The 22,133-nt window shown below is 47.4% G+C and overlaps 1 protein-coding gene across 6 annotated transcripts in view; it reads right to left on the bottom strand.

Annotated features, from left to right (window-relative positions):
* Positions 1-15,651, bottom strand: part of nipa1 (NIPA magnesium transporter 1) — a 39,500-nt gene extending 23,849 nt beyond the window's left edge. For 3 of the 6 annotated variants that reach the window (XM_070892470.1, XM_070892469.1, XM_070892468.1), the window contains exons 1-4: positions 15,569-15,651; positions 15,233-15,451; positions 6,655-6,702; positions 1,929-2,019 (exon numbers count right to left, since the gene is read on the bottom strand). In XM_070892470.1, coding sequence (XP_070748571.1) covers positions 1,929-2,019; positions 6,655-6,702; positions 15,233-15,451; positions 15,569-15,617 — 407 coding nt within the window. In that variant the 5' untranslated portion in view covers positions 15,618-15,651. The other 3 variants (XM_070892473.1, XM_070892472.1, XM_070892471.1) reach the window with 3 other exon arrangements.
* Between the last annotated feature and the right edge of the window lie 6,482 nt (positions 15,652-22,133).

The raw sequence follows: 22,133 nt of genomic DNA, 5'->3' as shown, positions 1-22,133 counted from the left end.
ACTTATTAGTCGGGAAATTGTGTTGGGGAAATTGATGGGATTGAAGGCCGATAAATCTCCACGGCCTAATGGTCTGCATCCCAGAGTACTTAAGGAGGTGGCCTTGGAAATAGTGGATGCATTGACAGTCATTTTCCAACATTACATAGACTCTGGATCAGTTCCTATGGAGTGGAGGGTAGCCAATGTAACCCCACTTTTTAAAAAAAGGAGAGAGAAAACAGGGAATTTTAGACCGGTCAGCCTGACCTCAGTAGTGGGTAAAATGATGGAATTATTAAGGATGTCATAGCAGCGCATTTGGAAAGAGGTGACATGATAGGTCCAAGTCAGCATGGATTTGTGAAAGGGAAATCATGCTTGACAAATCTTCTATTGGTGAGAAAGCAGGAATGGGGTACTGAAGTTGCATGTTCAGCCATGAACTCATTGAATGGCGGTGCAGGCTAGAAGGGCCGAATGACCTACTCCTGCACCTATTTTCTATGTTTCTATGTTTACAGTAGAGTGGACAAGGGAGAACCAGTTGATGTGGTGTATTTGGACTTTCAGAAGGTTTTCGACAAGGTTCCACACAAGAGATTAATGTGCAAAGTTAAAGCACATGGGATTGGGGATAGTGTGCTGATGTGGATTGAGAACTGGTTGGCAGACAGGAAGCAAAGAGTAGGAGTAAATGGGTACTTTTCAGAATGGCAGGCAGTGACTAGTGGGGTACCACAAGGTTATGTGCTGGGGCCCCAGCTGTTTACATTGTACATTAATGATTTAGACGAGGGGATTAAATGTAATATCTCCAAATTTGCGGATGACACTAAGTTGGGTGGCAGTGTGAGCTGCGAGGAGGTTGCTATGAGGCTGCAGAGTGACTTGGATAGGTTAGGTGAGTGGGCAAATGCATGGCAGATGAAGTATAATGTGGATAAATGTGAGGTTATCCACTTTGGTGGTAAAAACAGAGAGACAGACTATTCTCTGAATGGTGACAGATTAGGAAAAGGGGAGGTGCAACGAGACCTGGGTGTCATGGTACAGCAGTCATTGAAAGTTGGCATGCAGGTACAGCAGGCGGTTAAGAAAGCAAATGGAATGTTGGCCTTCATAGCAAGGGGATTTGAGTACAGGGGCAGGGAGGTGTTACTACAGTTGAACAGGGCCTTGGTGAGGCCACACCTGGAGTATTGTGTACAGTTTTGGTCTCCTAACTTGAGGAAGGACATTCTTGCTATTGAGGGAGTGCAGCGAAGGTTGACCAGACTGATTCCCGGGATGGTGGGACAGACATATCAAGAAAGACTGGATCACCTGGGCTTATATTCACTGGAGTTCAGAAGAATGAGAGGGGATCTCATAGAAATGTTTAAAATTCTAATGGGTTAAGACAGGTTAGATGCAGGAAGAATGTTCCCAATGTTGGGGAAGTCCAGAACCAGGGGTCACAGTCTAAGGATAAATCATTTATGACCGAGATGAGGAGAAACTTCTTCACCCAGAGAGTGGTGAACCTGTGGAATTCTCTACCACAGAAAGTTGTTGAGGCCAATTCACTAAATATATTCAAAAAGGAGTTAGATGTAGTCCTTACTACTAGGGGGATCAAGGGGTATGGCGAGAAAGCAGGAATGGATTACTGAAGTTGCATGTTCAGCCATGAACTCATTGAATGGCGGTGCTGGCTCGAAGGGCCGATTGGCCTACTCCTGCACCGTTTTTCTATGTGTCTATCCATCTCTGGGCTGGCTTTGGAAGGATGATGTGACCAAATTATCTAGCACTTAAAAGTTAGAACTATTTATAACAAAAACTGAGACGGGATAGTCATACAACTATTCATTAAAAAAAATGTTTAACTATCAGCCAGGGTGCCATCATAGCCCTGCAATTGGCCGCACATCAATATGCACACAGATATCAAGTAAAAATAATACCCAAACGGCACACCAAGGGCTCCTAGTGGCGTCACCAATGCAGCAGGGGCAGTATTGTATGCGAAGAAGTTTCCTATTTGACCCAGTCCCACTGTAATGAGGAGAAAATTGCAAAATATTAATTCACTCAAGTTGGTTTCAAACCAAAAAAGGTGTTCAATCACTTAACCCAAAACCAAACATCTGGAAGGCTTTAATTTCAATAAGAGGGTGGTGCAGTATCACAACACAATGAGCACTAATATGTGGCACCAAAGTGTGGTTTTGGTCTTTCCACTCCAAACCTAGGATCTGGACCTACCAGTGGGGAAAGTACTAAATCCAGAATGTAGCAAAAAATATATCAATCATATTGTAGAGAGAATTTTTTTTAAAAAAAGCAATATATTTTCTGACACAGAATTCTAGTTTGTAGGTTTGTGTTTTTAACAATGGTTCGGATTTTGTGATGGGAGTAACATTGAGGCCATCAACGCTCACCATTATTTTGGGGTAAATCGGACAGATGATTCTGATGTTCGCACATGTGCAAAATCCAGAAGTTGCTGTCCGATTTACCCTACTCCTCCACACCTCCACACGCTGCATTACACCGATACCTCGCCGATAGATTCGGCATTAAAATTCATGAAGGGCATGAAGTTGCTGTACTTACCCACTAATGACGACAAAAAGTTAGGTCAGTGCATTCAGGTTCAAGTGATTTTTTTAAAATGGCGTGATAAGTCTTAATTACTGCCAAACAACCTCTCTGTCACTGAAAATGTAATTTTACAAATGTGGTGTCTCATTGCTTCAGAATTTAATTACTGTTGGAGATTTAAAAAGTGTGATTTGAAGAGACACGCTGGGGCCAAAATTCAGGCCCGGCAAAAAGCTGGCACACCTACCTTTTTTTTTAATGTTTTTTACCGTCGGGTACGGTGAAAGCAGGAAACGGGTACCGAGGTTGAATGATCAGCCATGATCTTATTGAATGGCAGTGCAGGCTCGAAGGGCCGAACGGCCTGCTCCTGCACCTAATTTCTAGGTTTCTATGAGGCTGGTTCTCCTCTTGGCTGTTTTTTTCGGTGCGGACCGGTAGCCGGTCATAATGGGGGTGGGAGTGCAGCGGTTAGTGCTGGTGAGGGGCGGAACCGAGTCTCCGGTGATGTCAGTGCACGTGTGCATCACTGCGTCTCTCCCCTCATTTAAAGGGGAGAGCAGCAGCGTTTTTTTTTAGGTTCGACCACTGAGCCATCAGGGAGGGTTTCGGCCGAGCGGTGGTGCCAGGCTGCCTGTCGGCGGCTTGGCCGAACCCAGAGCCATAATTGTCACTCTCCCTCCCCTTGTAGGACCGCCGCGCTGCCATGGCTCGCACACAAAAAAACTAGGTGCACCGCCAAAAAAGGCGGTCGGGGGTACCACTCGGCGGATGGTCGATTATTTCAGGTCAATTTCATGCTGGGTGGGATGGAGGTGCGGGAGAGTGACGGTGCACGCTTTGATGACACATGGAGGGTGGTCGGCTGCTGCAGGGCGTAAGTGGGAACCGCCTGAAAAATCCACGAAGTGAGTTTGGATTGTGGCGACCAGTGGACTGCAAAACGGCAGCAACGGGCCTTATCCGGACCCTGTATTTCGGCCCCGTTGTTGCTTGTGCCATACACACACGCCACAGATCACCTGTAGAGGGCGCAGTTCTGAAAAGGATTTCTAAATACCGTAAGTTGCCACTCACAAGCCCACGAAAAGTCTGTGGGCAGCTGTAAACAATGTTCCCTGTAAGCTGCGCTTTGTTGTGCGTGGTCAGTTTCTTTTAATGCCATAGCCTTTTAAATTTCTGCACACTTGCGGTATTTACAATGTAAAATCCGGTGAGCGGCCTGCGCAGGACCTTTCAGATTACTGTACGTCCGTGTCCACCTGAACGGGAACATTGGCTGTAAGTACGAAGGATGGCGAACGCCTTGGCACAAAACCTGGGCCTATGTTTTTTTACAAATTCATTGAATTCAAGGCTTCCAAAACACTGGCCGCAAAATTCCCCCTCGTCCCAATTGGGGGCGGTAACCTTCCGGAGCCGGAACTTCCTGCGCCCGGCGCGGAAGTCCCGCCCCGACGCGAAATTGGGCCGTGCGCCCCTCAAAGGAAGCGGAATGCTGTCTCCGGCGCTCTGCTTCCTTGGAGGGGGGCTTCCGGAGCGGCAGCACCATGCTGAGGAGGCCAGCGCTACACGGATGTTCTGCATAGCGCTGTCTCCGGCGCTCTGCTTCCTTGGAGGGGGGCTTCCGGAGCGGCAGCACCATGCTGAGGAGGCCAGCGCTACACGGATGTTCTGCGTAGCGCTGACGTGCTACAATGCCCCTCCCCTTCAATTAAAGGAGAGGGCCGCTGCGCCCTCTGCAGGCCCTTTTGGTGGCGACCACTAGGCCACCAGGGACACGATCGACTGGGCCAGCAGCGCGGCATCCAAAACGGACTGCTTAGCTGCAAGATGGCGGCTCAGTCGACGCGAGAACCGCCATTGTCGGGCCGATGCAAGAGTTGGCCAACAAATTAAAATGGCAGCATGGGGTGCCAACGTCCTCCCCTTTAAGGGGCAACCCGACTGCAGAAATTTCCCCCGCGGGGCGCAAAGGGGTTGGCGCGCACGGCGATGACGGCATCGCTGGTTCCGCACTGGCCCGGGTCGCTAAACGCGGGTGCGCCACTGCTGGAACAGTGGCCCCCCCAAATCTCTCGGGCAATTTCCTGAGGTGCGAACGTCCCCTCCCCCAGGCAAAAACGCCACTGCTATGAAAAGAGGCTATTTCGTCCCCTCTCTTTCTCTAAATAAGCTCAGAACTTTAAATCCACCAGTTGGGTTATTAAAAGTTAAAAAAGTTCAGTCACAAACTTCTTCTCTTCATTCAAGACAGCCGTCTTCTATTTTATTTCCCAACTTACTAATATGCAACATAAATGCAAGGTTGGTAACTTACTCGTCTTGACAGTATTTCAGCCAAACATAGTTACCAGAAAGAGTACATCTGCATTAAACTACCCGCTCAGATAAGCAGTTGGGTCATCTTTTTATTGTAAAAGGTGGCAATATCTCTCATTTTCCCTTCCCCGCATGGCTCAGTCAATAAATAAATATTGCAAGTGTAGCATCAAAACACACAGAACAGGAAACCCCAGCTTTAGCGCTTAATCTTTAATGAGCTAACACAGAAAATGCTAGAAAGACTCAGGCAGGTTAATATGGACCAGCAAAGCAAACGGACAAATTAATGTTGCATCAAAAATGGGAAAAAAATTAAATAATGAACAGCGTTTAATAAAGGAACATAAGAAAAGGGGTGGAGATAAAAAAAACACACACACAGACATGAGAGGAAGTTATGTGTGGAATGGCATTAGTTGCATTTTTCTTCTCCTCAGGTTACTGGACCCTGTCCAACTTTGCCAACTTCAGGTCTGCTTTATCCCCACTACCTCAGCTATTCACACATTCTCCGTGTAGCTCAAAATATCTTTCATTTGCTTTATTATGCTTATTCATATTAACATGACTTCAACATCAACTTGAATTTATATAGCGCCTTTGATGTAGTAAAACGTCCCAAACAACGTTCCCTCGAAGCTGTGTGGCCGCGCAGATGTGCATTGTCCGTGCGGTCCCGTGCAGGCCGCTCACCGGCTTTTGCAGTACAAAAAAACATGCGTGCGCAAAATTTGAATGGGTGGCGCAGCAATTTAAAAGGACCACGCAATTTAAAAGTTGCTTCACAGGAGCGTTGGACACCTCGAGCCACATAGGGAGATATTAGGGCAGGTGAAGAGGTAGGTTTTAAGGAGGAGAGAGGTCGAGAAACGGCGAGATTTCAGCCATTTAACTAGCTCCTTTTAAGCAGTTTACAAGTTATTCTATAAATACCTCCTCCTGACTGAGTATTTTTTTCTCCTTCCCTTTGTTCTGTTCCTTTTAAAATACTGTTCAGTCTTGATGAAGGGTTACAATGAAACATTAGCTTGTCTGTTTCTCCACAGACGCAGATTGGCCCACTTCACCATTTTCTACTTTTGTTCTGATTTCCAGTATTTGCATTTTAAAAATGTTTTTTTATTTCTTTGACGAACTATTTGAGCTCAGCTGGAGGCAGTAGTGAGAAATAGCCACAAGGGTAGGAGTCTCTCTCCTGATTGTTATCAAACCCTGCTGAAAGTGCAGGTGTGAAAAATAATCTTCACATGGACAATGTACTGGAGGACCTAGATGCTGATGGAGCTTTAGCCCAGGAAATGTTGGCTAGCTTCTGAAAAGGGTTTAGATGAAAGGGAGGGTAAAAAAAGACAAGAGACACAACAACTTGTATTTATATAGCACCTTTTACGTAGTAAAATGTCCCAAGGCGCTTCACAGGAGCATTAGTGAACAAAATTTGACACTTAGCCACACAAAGACATATTAGAGCACATGACTAAAAAGCTTGGTCAAAGAGGTAGGTTTTAAGAAGCGTCTTAAAAGGAGGAGAGGGATAGAGAGGCGGAGAGGTTAAGGGAGGGAATTCTCGAGCTTAGGGCCCAGGCAGCTGAAGGCACACTCACCGATGGAAATCGGGGTTGTGCAAGAGGCCTGAATTGGAGGAGCTCAGAGATCTTGAAGGTTTTTGTAGGCCTGGTAGAGGTTACAGAGATAGGGAGGGGCGAGGCCATGGAGGGATTTGCAAACAAGGATGAGAATTTTTAAATCGACACTTACTTCCTACAGTTCCAGTCCACCAAACCAATTCTGTTAAATAGGAAGCACCTGTCAAAAGACAAGAGTTGGCATTTTCTCATTAGTAATCATTAGAAAAATTCAGACTTCTGTTGATTTTTGATGGAAGGCTGTGTCACAAATAGGGTCGGGATCTTGAGAACTTCTATCCCAAGTACCTCCCGACTGACTGCTTACTCTGGCGAACCAGACTGCAGTTCACTAGCCAAAGAGCGGGGGTTTCGTGCCTTTAGCTCAAGCATGGTTAATTAACCATACCAAGAAATAGATTTGCTTAAAGGACTGATTATTTATTTAGCATTGAACTTCCTCATATATACGAATCTGACTTTAGGTACCTTAGTTGAGCATTGACAGGCAGGCAACAGAACAGTTGACTTTACAACAGCAATAGTCACATGCATTCCAGCTGACCCATAACCACATGACCGACTCAGGATCATGTGATGCAGTCAAGAGGTTTCATCAGCCCAGATTACCTCAGATATGTGGCTTATATCACATTTCCTCTCGCAGCCAAGTCCTACTATATCACGCAATGCTATTGCTTTATTAAATTCGCTCAATCCGCCAATCATAAATCTTAGCTTTGGGTTTTTTCCATTACGAATTGACTTCTATGGTGTTCAAAAAACCACAGGCTCTGGTCTGGCATTATAGTTTCATTCTCCACGTGATTCAGAAACCAAACTTCAGGTTGGTTGATTCAGTTTCATGATTTTACATTCTGACTAAGCCAAGGTCAATTTCCATAGCACAGGCGCAATTGTGGTCAAACATTTTTGCCTGCTTCAATAGAAATTAGCTTTGGTCAGCTTTCAAGAGGAAATGAGCAAAGGCCACTTGTTAATATCATTAATAGGTCCCATTAATCGATTCGTCCTCTTAGAACCACTCACATTCTCATACCAAGAAATGCAATACAGCAAGTTTAGCTTGGAGATCACTGAAAGGCTCATTTGGTAAAGTTAGTGTTCAATTCAACTGTACAGGAAGATCCCAGAATCCATTACATGACAGCTGGCAGGCAGCACCTTAGCCCTTTACCCCAAAGTACTGAACAGCAGGCATGTGAGCTTGTCATCTTCATAATAATGTCTGTTAAATTTGATCTTAAGGCACCTTTTAAATGAAGCTCTTGTTTAAAAACTACTAAACAAATTTTTATTATAAAGATCCCAGTAGATTTTCTTTCCCTCCCCACCCAAAGAATCTGATTTCCTTTTAATGGCCTTTTCTATCTGCACCCTCATCTTTCAAAAAAATGGATGTAGCAGTACTCCTAAATCTCCTTAATTCCATTAAGAAGCCACTATTAGTGCACATCTCCTCCTGTGCTAACTGGCCCTCTAGCTATTACCACGCTTCACAGAGCTGTGATCCAAAGTCTACCAATCCTCATTTCCTTCAGAAACGGCCTTCGGAGATTGACCTCAACTAATTTCTCACATTTCAGATGGGAAATGAAGTTGGCTTGTTTCAGTCCCATTGGCTCCCATCTTGCCTCATCCTGACTACATCTTCTGGCCGCCTTCTTTTTCCTTCTCCTGGTAACTTCTCCCAGGGCTTCCTCAGCTTCCTGGCCAAGAGCACCCATACTGTGGAACATCTGGTATAAAACTTTCACATCAACTTGTCTACTAAGAAATGCACGGATCTGCATCTCAAGTTGACCAACTGTTGCTCAAATGTCATTACTAAATAACGATTAGTGCAAATGTATTAATCCTGCATCCTGCTCAGATATGCACACACACATATTGCATTTCACTGATCTCACTTTGGTACACGCCCTTTTTTAAATAACTTGCACCTTTATCGATAAAAGTCTTCATACCTGAAATTTCCCATCACCTTTTACAAAAAAAGAGCAAAGATCACCTTTTACTCGCTATCCTCTAAACCTAAAGCAAATTCTATATACAAGCTGAGGAATAGGTGCATTAGGAAAATTTCCAGTTGACATCCGCTCTCACCAGCCTAGAGACCTGCAATTTCCCCTGCGGGGCGGTGAGGGGTCATTGCCAGTTGTGTGGTGGCTCAGGGCACTAACCACTGGGCGCGGTGCTGCCAAAGCAGTGCCTCCGCAAGCTCTCAGGCAATTTCCCAGGAGGTGGTCGAGCCTCCCCTCCCCCGGGCGAAAGCTGTCTTTCCCCCCGGAGGCGCTACCGGGGTTATAAAATGGGGCAATTACGCCCCCTGGAACTTTTCCAGTTGAGAGGAGATTTAATAGAGGTTTTCAAAATTATAATAGGTTTTAATAGTGAATAGGGAAGAAATTATTTCCTCTGGTTAGGGAATCAGTGATGGGGGGGGGGGGGGTCATCAATTTAAAATTGTCACTAAGAGACGTGTGGAGAGATGTCTTTATTCAAGGTTGTTTTAGTATTAAATGATTTGCCATATAAAGTGGTTGAGGCAAAGGCCATTGCATCCTTTGAGGAAAAATTGGATACACAGAAACATAGAAAATAGGTGCAGGAGTAGGCCATTCGGCCCTTCTAGCCTGCACCGCCATTCAATGAGTTCATGGCTGAACATGCAACTTCAGTACCCCATTCCTGCTTTCTCACCATACCCCTTGATTCCCCTAGTAGTAAGGACTTCATCTAACTCCTTTTTGAATATATTTAGTGAATTGGCCTCAACAACTTTCTGTGGTAGAGAATTCCACAGGTTCACCACTCTCTGGGTGAAGAAATTCCTCCTCATCTCGGTCCTAAATGGCTTCCCCCTTATCCTTAGACTGTGTCCCCTGGTTCTGGACTTCCCCAACATTGGGAACATTCTTCCTGCATCTAACCTGTCTAACCCCGTCAGAATTTTAAATGTTTCTATGAGGTCCCCTCTCATTCTTCTGAACTCCAGTGAATACAAGCCCAGTTGATCCAGTCTTTCTTGATAGGTCAGTCCCGCCATCCCGGGAATCAGTCTGGTTAACCTTCGCTGCACGCCCTCAATAGCAAGAATGTCCTTCCTCAGGTTAGGAGACCAAAACTGTACACAGTACTCCAGGTGTGGCCTCACCAAGGCCCTGTACAACTGTAGCAACACCTCCCTGCCCCTGTACTCAAATCCCCTCGCTATGAAGGCCAACATGCCATTTGCTTTCTTAACTGCCTGCTGTACCTGCATGCCAACCTTCAATGACTGATATTTGAAGCAGAGGAAATTACACGGCTGTGGAGAGGCAGGTGAGCAGTGGGATTGGCTCTAGATTCCTCTAATCTGGAGTTGGTCAGACATGATGGATCAGATGGCCACCTTCTGTGCTTTAAACCAGTGTGATGAAGCCAAAAATGGACGTTTAAAGACTGCAGCAATTGTTTTTAAGGGAAGGGAGAAGAAATAATTTCAAAGATTGGAACTACATTAGAAAAAGGTTTCAGTAGATTTAAGAATATCTATGCTGGATAATCCCATTTTTTTCTCTTGCATGACAATATAGTCCTTTTAACTTTTTCAATATAGCTACATTATATATGTTAGAGGATGCAACAATTTGAAAATATTTTTCTACAGTGAGAAGTGAAACACAAAAACCTAATTCAATGTAAATGTTATAGAACAAAGGTAGAATGTGTTACACTTGCTTTTTGAAGGCCAAATCAAATCACAAACTCCTTAATACACCAAATTTTCCATTTTCCATCCTAATATTAGATTGTATTCAAATACAAAGTGTTATGTATGTAAACCTCACCAATGTGTAAGACTTGCCACCAGGGGGCACACCTGTAGGAGATCTAAGGGTCACCTGTGCACCTTGGGTAAAGGTAATCTACCATGCTGCTTCCTCACTCTGGAGTTACAATAAAGAGACCAAAGTCACAACAGTTTGAGCTGAAGCTGTACAGTCTTGTGGAGTTATTCTAAACGTAACAAGTGGCAACAAGTAACAGATCATGAACTTTCACGCAGCTATGGCTGCCATTGGTATTCTTGAAATTTGTTGAGGGTGATGATTGGGAAGCCTTCGTTGAGCGTCTTGACCAGTACTTCATGACCTATGAGCTGGAAAAGGAAGATACCGCGGTCAAGCGCAGGGCAATTCTTCTCACCGCTTGCGGGTCCAGAATATATGGCCTCATCAAAAATCTGCTAGCATCAACGAAACCAACGGAGAAGACATATGAAGTGCAGTGCACGCTGGTTCGAGAACACCTCAAGCCGAAGGAGAGCATCTTGATGGCCAGGTATCGCTTTTATACACACCACCGCTCCGAGGGCCAGGACGTAGCGAGCTATGTCGCCGACCTAAGATGCCTTGCGGGACCATGTGTATTTGCTGGATTTTGGGGGGGGGGGGGGGGGGGGGGAAGTGTTGCGGGACTTTTTCGTGCTTGGAATCGGCCACGAGGTCATTCTTCGCAAACTGCTGTCTGCCGAATCCCTAAATCTGAGCAAGGCCATCACGATAGCCCAGGCTTTTATGTCCACGAACGATAACACTAAACAGATATCATTGCAGCAGGCAGAACTATACATGGCAGGGCCCTCAGAGGCCAGACACAAGATGATTCAGAGCCCGCCGTGGGGCGTGAATGTGAATCTATTAGCACCATGTTGGTGCATCAATGTCGTCTTAAGCAATACGTGTGCAAGGGCAGTGGAACAATGGGGCACCTCCAGCAAGTGTGCATACGAGCTGCGACTCACCACGTGGCAGTCGGCAGAAGATAACCGATCCGGCGTAGACCACACTGAACGAGCAGGAGAGGCAACTCAACCTGAGAATGAAGAGAAAGTGTATGGGATACACACCTTCACCACCAAAAGCCCTCCGATAATGTTAAAAGTTAAACTTAACGCACTCCAGTCTCCATGGAATGGGACACGGGGGCGAGTCAATCAATTATGAGCCAGAAGGCATTCAAGAGGCTGTGGGGCGAGAGAGCACAACGACCCAAGCTGATCCCGATTCACGCAAAGCTGCGTACCTACACCAAGGAACTGATATCAGTTATTGGTAATGCGGACATAAGAGTATCCCATGAGGGAGCGGTGCACGATTTACCACGGTGGATTGTTTCAGGTAATGGGCCAACGTTGCTTGGTAGAAGGTGCATGGGGAAGATTCAATGGAACTGGGAAGACCTCTGTGTACCTTCTCCGGCGAACGACATCTCGCTTGCCCAAAGGCTAAGCAAACCTCCATCTTCAACTGAAGCAGGCATCGAAGTACAGATCCATTTGCAGATCCCTGAGGCACAGGCCGCTCATCACGACCACGAGGAGGTAAAGATCAACCGAACAGCGGTACAGGCACGGCACCCACCACCCAATGCCGACGATCTCTTCACGACGATGGAAGAGGCTCCAGGTCGACCAAGCAGAGTGGGACTCCGGCCAAAATGATCCGAATGAGTCTTCCTGACGCCAGAGGCAAAATCCCTGGGGAGGAAGATCGTGGCAGTCGGCAACACGGACACGGACGAGAGTGCGTCCAGACCACGGGGCGAGAGTGCGTCCAGACCACGGGGCGAGAGTGCGTCCAGACCACGGGATGTCGCCACAACAAAACAGAGGCATGTGTTGCCCAGCAAGGAAGATGACTGGGTTTGGGGCAAAGGTAAAGGGACGCCACTGAAAAGGCCAGGAACCCACTATGTTCCAATAAGTTGTTTGCACTGTGTAACCCATGTGAACGCCCATTCGTGGCAAATTATGTATTATCATATGGGGTCGGAGGTACCTTACAACAAGCCAAAGTAGCGGGCAAACACCAACCGGTCGTATATGTAACTAACAAAGTACTTGTAGTAAGTGATGTGTTATCACACGGGGTCGGGCGTGTTGTACAGCAAGCCAAAGTAGCGGGCGAACCCCAACCGGTTGTACATATATCCAATAAGTTACCCAAGGCAGTAGCCTGCGTTCACGAGACAAAAGAGAAGTACCTAAGTGTGTCCCAATATTTGCTCGAGTCAGACATGCTGCCCATCCCACAGTTTTTGGAGAGCAGGGGCCCCATTATCAATGCTTTGTCTCGAATAGGTTTAACACTGTTGTGAACTGTAACATGATCCGCCACAGGCCAGGCACTGAGAACAGCGCTGATGCTCTTAGTTGGCTACCGTTGCCCACCACCGGGGTGGAAGCGGCGCAGCCCGCAGACCTGCTCGTTGTTATGGAAGTGCTCGAAAGCGAGGGCTCAACCGTAACTGCTCCCCAGACTAGGACCTGGACCAGCCAGGATCCCACATTATCGCCTGCTAACGGCGAACCGCTAGATGGGATGTTGCAGCTTATCTGTTGCAAAGACAAAATGCTCATTCCATCAGATTGGCCTCTATGGGGCAACCCTGCAACGTTGCAAAGAAAGGCAGGGAGGCTACACACAGTTGGTGGTCCTGGGCCTCCATACCATGGTCCAGGATCCACGAAGACCACGCGGCCTCCCGCCACTACTGAAAGTCTCAAGGCCATATCTGCCATCCTTGGCTTGCCAGACCTTAGGACCAGCGACAATAGTCCGGAGCGGGCAGCCCAAATCATAAAGCCGAGCACCACACGTGTCACGGTAGACTCCCCACAGACCTGGCAATCCTGGGTGCTACGCAGTCCCCGGACTGAATCACTCAGAACTGGGCCTTCCGTATGCTATCAGCAGAGAATACACCATGATCATATATCCAATAAGTTACCCAAGGCAGTAGCCTGCGTTCACGAGACAAAAGAGAAGTACCTAAGTGTGTCCCAATATTTGCTCGAGTCAGACATGCTGCCCATCCCACAGTTTTTGGAGAGCAGGGGCCCCATTATCAATGCTTTGTCTCGAATAGGTTGAACACTGTTGTGCACTGTAACATGATCCGCCACAGGCTCCTCCATGCGACATCAGAATAAATGATGTAGACCATGATCATGGCCTCAGATGGGCTGCTAGCACTGTATTAGCCAAAGAGGGGAATGGAGTGTTTGTGATGAAAATGGAGTGTTTGTTGTGAAACCATGTAACGGGCAAACGCAGAAAGCATTTGGACCAGACCAAACTGCGAACTACAGATAACCAGGAACTACGGTGAAAGGACCTGGCCCCCAGCGACCCACTAACACAATCGAACTCACTGTCAACCACGAGGATGAATCCACCATGCCCATCAGTCCGATCAGACCAGCCGCTCGGCCATGCAGCAATGATCCGACTGACTCAGCCATGCCAGGACTTCCAACTCAGGCAATCGACCCGGGAACGCAGAGCGCCAGATCGCATCAACTTGTAAATAACTTGGACATAAGATTTTGGGCAGGTGGAAGTGATGTTATGTATGTAAACCTCACCAATGTGTAAGACTTGCCACCAGGGGGCACACCTGTGGGAGACCCAAGGATCACCTGTGCACCCTGGGCAAGAAGGTATAAAAGGTCTTCTACCATGCTGCTTCCTCACTCTGGAGTTACAATAAAGAGACCAAGGTCACAACAGTTTGAGCTGAAGTCTTGTGGAGTTATTCTAAACGTAGCAATTAGGTGAAAATAACACATTTAAAACCACAAATTTATCAGTATTGTATGTTAGCTGAGGCTCTGTGGGATGGGATGGGATTCTTGATAAAGTGCAACATCCTCATCGACACCTGGGAGTCCCTGGTCGAAGACCGCCCTAAGTGGAGGAAAAGCATCCGGGAGGGCGCTGAGCACCTCGAGTCTCATCGCCAAGAGCATGCAGAAAATAGGCGCAGGCAGCGGAAGGAGCGTGCGGCAAACCAGTCCCACCCACCCTTTCCCTCAACCACTGTATGTCCCACCTGTGACAGAGACTGTAATTCCCGTATTGGACTGTAGAGTCACCTGAGAACTCACTTTTAGAGTCGAAGCAAGTCTTCCTCGATTTCGAGGGACTGCCTATGATGATAATGAGTGGTTAGCACCCTCGCATGAGTCAGAAGGTTGTGGGTTCAAGTCCCACACCAGAGACTCGAGCACAAAATCTAGTCTGAAGCTCCAGTGCAGTGCTGAGGGAGTGCTGCACTGTCGGAGGTGCCGTCTTTTGGATGAGACGTTGAACTAAAGACATCTGCTCTCTCGGGTGGACGTAAAACATCCTATGGCACTATTTCGAAGAATAGGGGTGATATCCCCGGTGTCCTGGCCAGTAATTATCCCTTAATCAACATCACTAAAACAGATTATCTGGTCATGATCACATTGGTCATGGGAGCTTGCTGCACGCAAATTAGCTGCTGCGTTTCCTATATTACAACTATGACTACACTTCAAAAAATACTTCATTGGCTGTAAAGCGCTTTGGGACGTCCGGTGGTCGTGAAAGGCGCTATATAAATACAAGTCTTTCTTTCTTGTTGAACTGACATTCTAAATCGACCATATATATATATATATATATATGTCATCAGCATCGAGCATTCCTGCTGGCCTTCCTGTCCATGCTGCAGTTTAAAAAATGTGGGCAGGCTATCTTGGCAGACACGGTCCTTTTTCCTCGGAAGTTTGTGATACAATAACAACAATGCTGTGTGGACGGAAAATCACGTTGGAAATTTGCTCCAGGCTAAATTTGGAGAATTTGTTTGGGGGAAATTCAATATTTACACACCTCTGCTCTCAGCTCGTAGGATGCCTTTTCTCTGCAAAGCGAATGTAGAGCCATTGACTAGGCTGGCAAGCAGGGCGATGGTGAGCCCCGCGCTCGTGGCCGCACCTTGCTCCGGGCCGCGTTCCATCCCGCGCGCTCGCTCACCTGGGCCAGGTAAAAGGGCTCGCGCCACCCAGCCGCACACACTGCACCACAACTCCAACCTGTTCCAGAACAGTTCTCCATAAGATTTTAAAAAATGTAATTAATAACTCCAATGCATTTAATTTCCAACCTATTAAAAAAACATTTATCATGAAGATTTTTGTGATTAAAACAATGCATTTAATTTCCAACCTATTAAACAAAATGCATCCTTGAGATTTTTGTTAAGAAAACAATGCATTGAACGTTGCTTCCGGATTCTGAGGCGAACCCAGCCCCGGTTCCTACACATGCGCAATGGACAAAAAAAAACAAGTTGCAAAATCTGCTTCTCCAAGAGATTCCTCGCCGCCTGAGCAACAGGCTCCAGGGCACCCCCTTACTGTCCGAGCATTGCAATGCCAGGGACCAAATCTGATGTGAGCACATAAAGGGCTTTTCTGTTGAGTTAATCAATTTGCAGACCAGTCAAGTTTCACTCATTACTTTTTCAAATGATCCAGATGTCATAAAAAACTTTTTATTTACACGTGCCACCTTTTTTTTTATTGGTTTATGGGATGTGGACGTCGCTGGCATTTATTGCCCATCCCCAATTGCCCTTGAGAAGGTGGAGTTGAGTTGCTTTCTTGAACCGCTGCAGTCCGTGTAGTGAAGGTACTCCCACAGTGCTGTTAGGGAAGGTGCTCCAGGATTTTGATTCAGCGACGATGAAGGAACGATGATATATTTCCAAGTAAGGATGGTGTGTGACTTGGAGAGGAACTTGCAGGTGATGGTGTTCCCATGCGCCTGCTGTCCTTGTCCTTGGGAGAGGTCGCGGGTTTGATCATAAAGTGTACTTTTCAACAAAACAAAAGGAAACTTATAAAACTTAAATCATATAACGTGGTTGCTCATGTCTGAATGACACTCAATTCCTGCGGTGCCCAAGTGTATCAGTGGACACCGCATGCTCCATCTCCAGGGCCAGCCGGGCGCGGATAAGACACCAGCAGCCTCCAATGCCAAACCAGCAACTAACCTGTAAGTAGTTTAAATAGCACTGCTGAAGGGTCCTTCCTATTTAGTGCCACAAGTTGCTGGGCAAGTTTAGCATGCGATGAGTACGGCGCTGGGGCATAACATTGGCAGAAAAGGGTACTACACAAACATAAGACCCTAATTTAAATATTTAATACATTGTTTTAAATAGTTCTGGCATATGCTCTGGACGCCTAGGCAGCAGCCCAATCCAATATGGCAGGTGGTGCACTTCCAGCTTGTAATGAGCATGCGCTGCCTCCCCCCCGCCCCGCCATATTGGATGCTTAGACGCCCAATTTGCACCGGAAAAACGAGCACAGTGCCATCTCAAACAGAGCAAATCTCAAGTTGGGCACCCGAATGGGCTACCTCTTCTCGTGTGGGATGCAAAGAAGTACAACAAATCAGCCATGATCCTATTGATTGGCGGAGCAGGCGTGAGGGGCTGAATGACCTGCTCCTGATCCTCTGTTCCTAGACGCTGGCTCCGAAAGCACATCACACAAAAAGGCAACTAATCACACAAGTTCAAGTTGATGCAGGTATCCATCTTCTGAAGAAAACCATAAATTATTTGGCAGTTACTGCAACAAATAACTATTTGTTATATTATACCAATAAGTTATTGTGAATCATTTTGAGACCATAGCCTTGAAATTACTGTTGGTAATATTGGTGAAGAAAATACAATTTTTTTTTGTATAATATTCTTCAGTTTGCTATTTCAGCAGAGATATTAACCTGTTTAAAATAAATGAGTTAACTCCTGCCTCAAAGTCTCCATCATAGGCGGTCGGAGAGGCGGGAGCTAGGAGCAGCGTGAGTCCGGGGATTTCGGGAGGCCTATAAAGGCCAGCAGGAGTTCGAGCAGTCAGTTCGAGAGGCGGGAGCTCGGAGCAGCGGGAGTCCGGGGATTTCGGGAGGCCTAGAAAGGCCAGCGGGAGTCCGGGGTCGGAAAGGCCAACTGGTGCAGCTGCAGCAGGGAGGCAAAAAAGAAGTAGAAAGAAATCAAAAGGTGACGTCACAGTCAAGGGGGTAAGTGATTGGCTGGTGATTGGTAAGTAGTTTTTCTTTTTCTTTTCTTTATCAGTAAGTAACCTTTTAGCATTGTTGCCAAATTAAGTTAATCTAAGGGAGGACAGCTCGGACACGTGTTATGCTCCTCCTGTACTATGTGGGAAGTCAGGGACGCTTCTGGTGTCCCTGACAACTATGTGTGCGGGAAGTGCATCCGCCTGCAGCTCCTGACGGACCGCATTACGGCACTGGAGCTGCGGGTGGATTCACTCTGGAGCATCCACGATGCTGAGAATGACGTGAATAGCACGTTTAGTGAGTTGGCCACACCACAGGAAAAGGATACACAGTCAGATAGGGGATGGGTGACCAACAGGAAGAGCAGTGGAAGGAAGATAATGCAGGGGTCCCCTGAGGTCATCCCCCTGCAAAACAGGTACACCGCTTTGGGTACTGTTGAGGGGGATGACTCATCAGGGGAGGGCAGCAGCGGCCAAGTCCATGGCACCATGGGTGGCTCTGCTGCACAGGAGGGCAGGAAAAAGAGTGGGAGAGCGATAGTGATAGGGGATTCAATTGTAAGGGGAATAGATAGACGTTTCTGCGGCCGCAACCGAGACTCCAGGATGGTATGTTGCCTCCCTGCTGCAAGGGCCAAGGATGTCTCGGAGCGGGTGCAGGACATTCTGAAAAGGGAGGGTCAACAGCCAGTTGTCGTGGTACATATAGGTACAAACGATATAGGTAAAAAAAGGGATGAGGTCCTACAAGACGAATTTAGGGAGCTAGGAGCTAAATTAAAAAGTAGGACCTCAAAAGTAGTAATCTCAGGATTGCTACCAGTGCCACGTGCTAGTCAGAGTAGGAATCGCAGGATAACTCAGATGAATACGTGGCTTGAGGAGTGGTGCAGCAGGGAGGGATTCAAATTCCTGGGACATTGGAACCGGTTCTGAGACCAGTACAAATCGGATGGTCTGCACCTGGGCAGAACCGGAACTAATGTCCTAGGGGGAGTGTTTGCTAGTGCTGTTGGGGAGGAGTTAAACTAATATGGCAGGGGGATGGAAACCTATGCAGGGAGACAGAGGAAAGTAGAATGGGGCAGAAGCAAAAGATAGAAAGAAGAAAAGTAAAAGTGGAGGGCAGAGAAACCTAAGGCAAAAAGCAAAAAGGGCCACATTACAGCAAAATTCTAAAGGGGCAAAGTGTGTTAGAAAGACAAGCCTGAAGGCTCTGTGCTTTAATGCGAGGAGTATTCGGAATAAGGTGGACGAATTAACTGCGCAAATAGCAGTTAGTGGGTATGATGTAATTGGCATCACGGAGCCATGGGTTCAAGGAGACCAAGGCTGGGAACTCAACATCCAGGGGTATTCAACATTTCGGAAGGATAGACAGAAAGAAAAAGGAGGCGGGGTGGCATTGCTCGTTAAAGAGGAAATTAATGCAATAGTAAGAAAGGACATTAGCTTGGATGATGTGGAATCGGTATGGGTGGAGCTGCGGAATACCAAGGGGCAGAAATCGCTAGTGGGAGTTGTGTACAGACCACCAAACAGTAGTAGTAAGGTTGGGGACAGCATCAAACAAGAAATTAGGGATGCATGCTGTTGTGTATCTGTAAAGCATGCACTCCCATGTTCCGCCACCAGAGAGCGCATCCCCTGAAGTCCCAAGGGATCCCAGCATCCCTTGGGAGCACTGTGTATAAGCCGGCCCCTAAGGCCTGTTCCTCACTCTGGAGTGTCTTAATAAAGACTGAGGTCACTGTTACTTTAACCTCCCTGTGTGCAGTCTCATCTGTATTAGGAACACAATAACTGGCGACGAGTATACGAATCCAACGCAAAGATGCAGCAAACTGTGGGCATCCTGGAGAAGTTCTCGGAGGGTGAGGACTGGGAAGCCTATGTCGAATGGCTAGACCAATACTTTGTAGCCAACGAGCTGGACGGAGAAGGAAACACTGCAAAAAGGAGAGCGGTCCTCCTCACGGTCTGCAGGGCACCGACCGACAGTCTCATGAAGATTCTTCTGGCTCCGGTGAAACCCACAGATAAGTCGTGTAAGGAGCTGTGTATACTGGTTCGGAAACATCTTAACCCGAGGGAGAGCGTGCTGATGGCGAGGTATCGGTTCTACACATACCAGCGATCTGAAGGTCAGGAAGTGGCGAGCTATGTTGCTAAGCTAAGGTAACTTGCAGGACAATGTGAATTTGATGGCTACCTGGAGCAGATGCTCAGAGACATTTTTGTACTGGGCATTGGCCACGAGACCATCCTACGAAAACTTTTGACTGTAGAGACACCGACTCTCAGTAAGGCCATTGCGATAGCACAGGCGTTTATGTCCACCAGTGATAACACCAAACAAATCTCTCAGCACACAAGTGCGAGCAATGTGCATAAATTAACTGGTACTGTGTTTGCGAGCAGAAATGTACAGGGCAGAAACCACGAGTTTGCAACTGCCAGCAGGCCTCAGGTGACCCAGATGACTCAGAGTCCGCAACAAAGGATGAATGCAAGGCAATTCACACCTTGTTGGCATTGTGGAGGCTTCCATTCAGCCTATTCATGCCGCTTCAAAGGGTATGTTTGCAAGAGCTGTGGAACAATGGGGCACCTCCAACGAGCTTGCAGACGAGCTGCAAGCTCTGCAAAACCTGCTAATCACCACGTGGCAGAGGAAGATCGGTCCATGGTGGATCAAAGCAATTTCGAGCTTCAGAGAAAGGAGGCAGATGCTGAAGTACACGGGGTGCACACATTTTTGACGAAATGTCCATCTATAATGCTAAATGTAAAATTGAATGGCTTACCCGTAGCCATGGAACTGGACACTGGTGCTAGCCAATCCATCATGAGTAAAAAGATGCTTGAGAGACTGTGGTGCAACAAGGCACTCAGACCAGCCCTGAGCCCCATCCACACGAAACTGAGAACATACACCAAAGAGCTCATCACTGTCCTGGGCAGTGCCATGGTCAAGGTCACCTACGAGGGCACGGTGCACGAACTGCCACTCTGGATTGTCCCGGGCGATGGCCCCACACTGCTTGGAAGGAGCTGGCTGGGCAAAATCCGCTGGAACTGGGATGACATCCGAGCGCTATCACATGTCGATGAGGCCTCATGTACCCAGGTTCTGAACAAATTTCCTTCCTTTTTTGAGCCAGGCATTAGAAACTTTTCCGGGGCGAAGGTGTGGATCCACTTGGTCCCAGAGGCACGACCCATTCAACACAAGGCGTGAGTGGTACCTCACATGATAAGGGAGAGAGTGGAACTCAAGCTGGACAGGCTGCAACGCGAGGGCATCATCTCCCCAGTGGAATTCAGCGAGTGGGCCAGCCCGATTGTTCCAGTACTCAAAAGTTATGGCACGGTCAGGATTTGCAGCGATTATAAAGTAACTATTAATCGTTTCTCACTACAGGACCAATACCTGCTACCTAAAGCAGATGACCTATTTGCGACGCTGGCAGGAGGCAAGACGTTCACCAAGCTCGACATGACTTCGGCCTACATGACGCAGGAGCTGGAGGAGTCTTCGAAGGGCCTCACCTGCATCAACACGCACAAGGGACTGTTCATTGACAACAGATGCCCGTTTGGAATTCGGTCGGCTGCAGCGATCTTCCAGAGAAACATGGAGAGCCTACTCAAGTCAGTGGTTTTTCAGGACGACATATTGGTCATGGGTCGGGACACCATCGAGCACCTACAAAAGCTGGAGGCGGTCCTCCAGCGACTGGATCGCGTAGGGCTGCGGCTGAAGAGGTCGAAATGCATCTTCATGGCAACAGAAGTGGAGTTTTTGGGGAGAAAGTTCGCGGCGGACGGCATTCGGCCCACAGACGCCAAGACAGAGGTTATCAGGACCACGCCCAGGCCACAGAACGTCACGGAGCTGTGGTCGTTCCTGGGAATCCTCCACTATTTTGGTAACTTCCTACCGGGGTTAAGCACCCTCTTCGAGCCCCTACATGTATTATTGCGTAAAGGTGAGAACTGGGTATGGGGAAAAAAAACAAGTAATTGCTTTTGAGAAAGCCAGAAACATTTTATGCTCCAACAAGCTGCTTGTATTGTTTAACCCGTTAAAAGACTTGTGCTAGCATGTGACGTGTCATCGTACGGAGTCGGGTGTGTATTACAACAAGCTAACATTGCGGGGAAGTTGCAACCTGTCGCCTATGCCTCCAGGAGCTTGTCTAAGGCCGAGAGGGCGTACAGCATGATTGAGAAAGAGGCATTAGTGTGTGTGTTCGGGGTAAAGAAAATGCATCAATACCTGTTTGGCCTCAAATTTGAGCTGGAAACCGATCACAAGCCCCTCATATCCCTTTTTGCTGAAAACAAGGGGATAAATACTAATGCCTCAGCCCGCATACAAAGGTGGGCACTCGCGCTATCAGCGTATAACTGTACCATCCGCCACAGGCCAGGCACCGAGAACTGTGCGGATGCTCTCAGTCGGCTACCATTGCCCACCACGGGGGTGGAAATGGCGCAGCCTGCAAACTTGTTGATGGTGGCGCAGCCCGCAGACTTGTTGATGGTCATGGAAGCTTGAAAATAATAAATCACCTGTCACGGCCCGCCAGATTAGGACTTGGATCAGCCAAGATCCTCTGCTGTCCCTAGTAAAAAACTTTGTACTGCATGTGAGCTGGGCCAGCATCCCTGTTGAAATGCAAGAGCTA

This window comes from Pristiophorus japonicus, chromosome 10 (assembly GCF_044704955.1).
Source record: "Pristiophorus japonicus isolate sPriJap1 chromosome 10, sPriJap1.hap1, whole genome shotgun sequence".
NCBI classification, from domain to species: domain Eukaryota; kingdom Metazoa; phylum Chordata; class Chondrichthyes; family Pristiophoridae; genus Pristiophorus; species Pristiophorus japonicus.
This window is presented reverse-complemented; position numbering and strand designations above follow the sequence as displayed.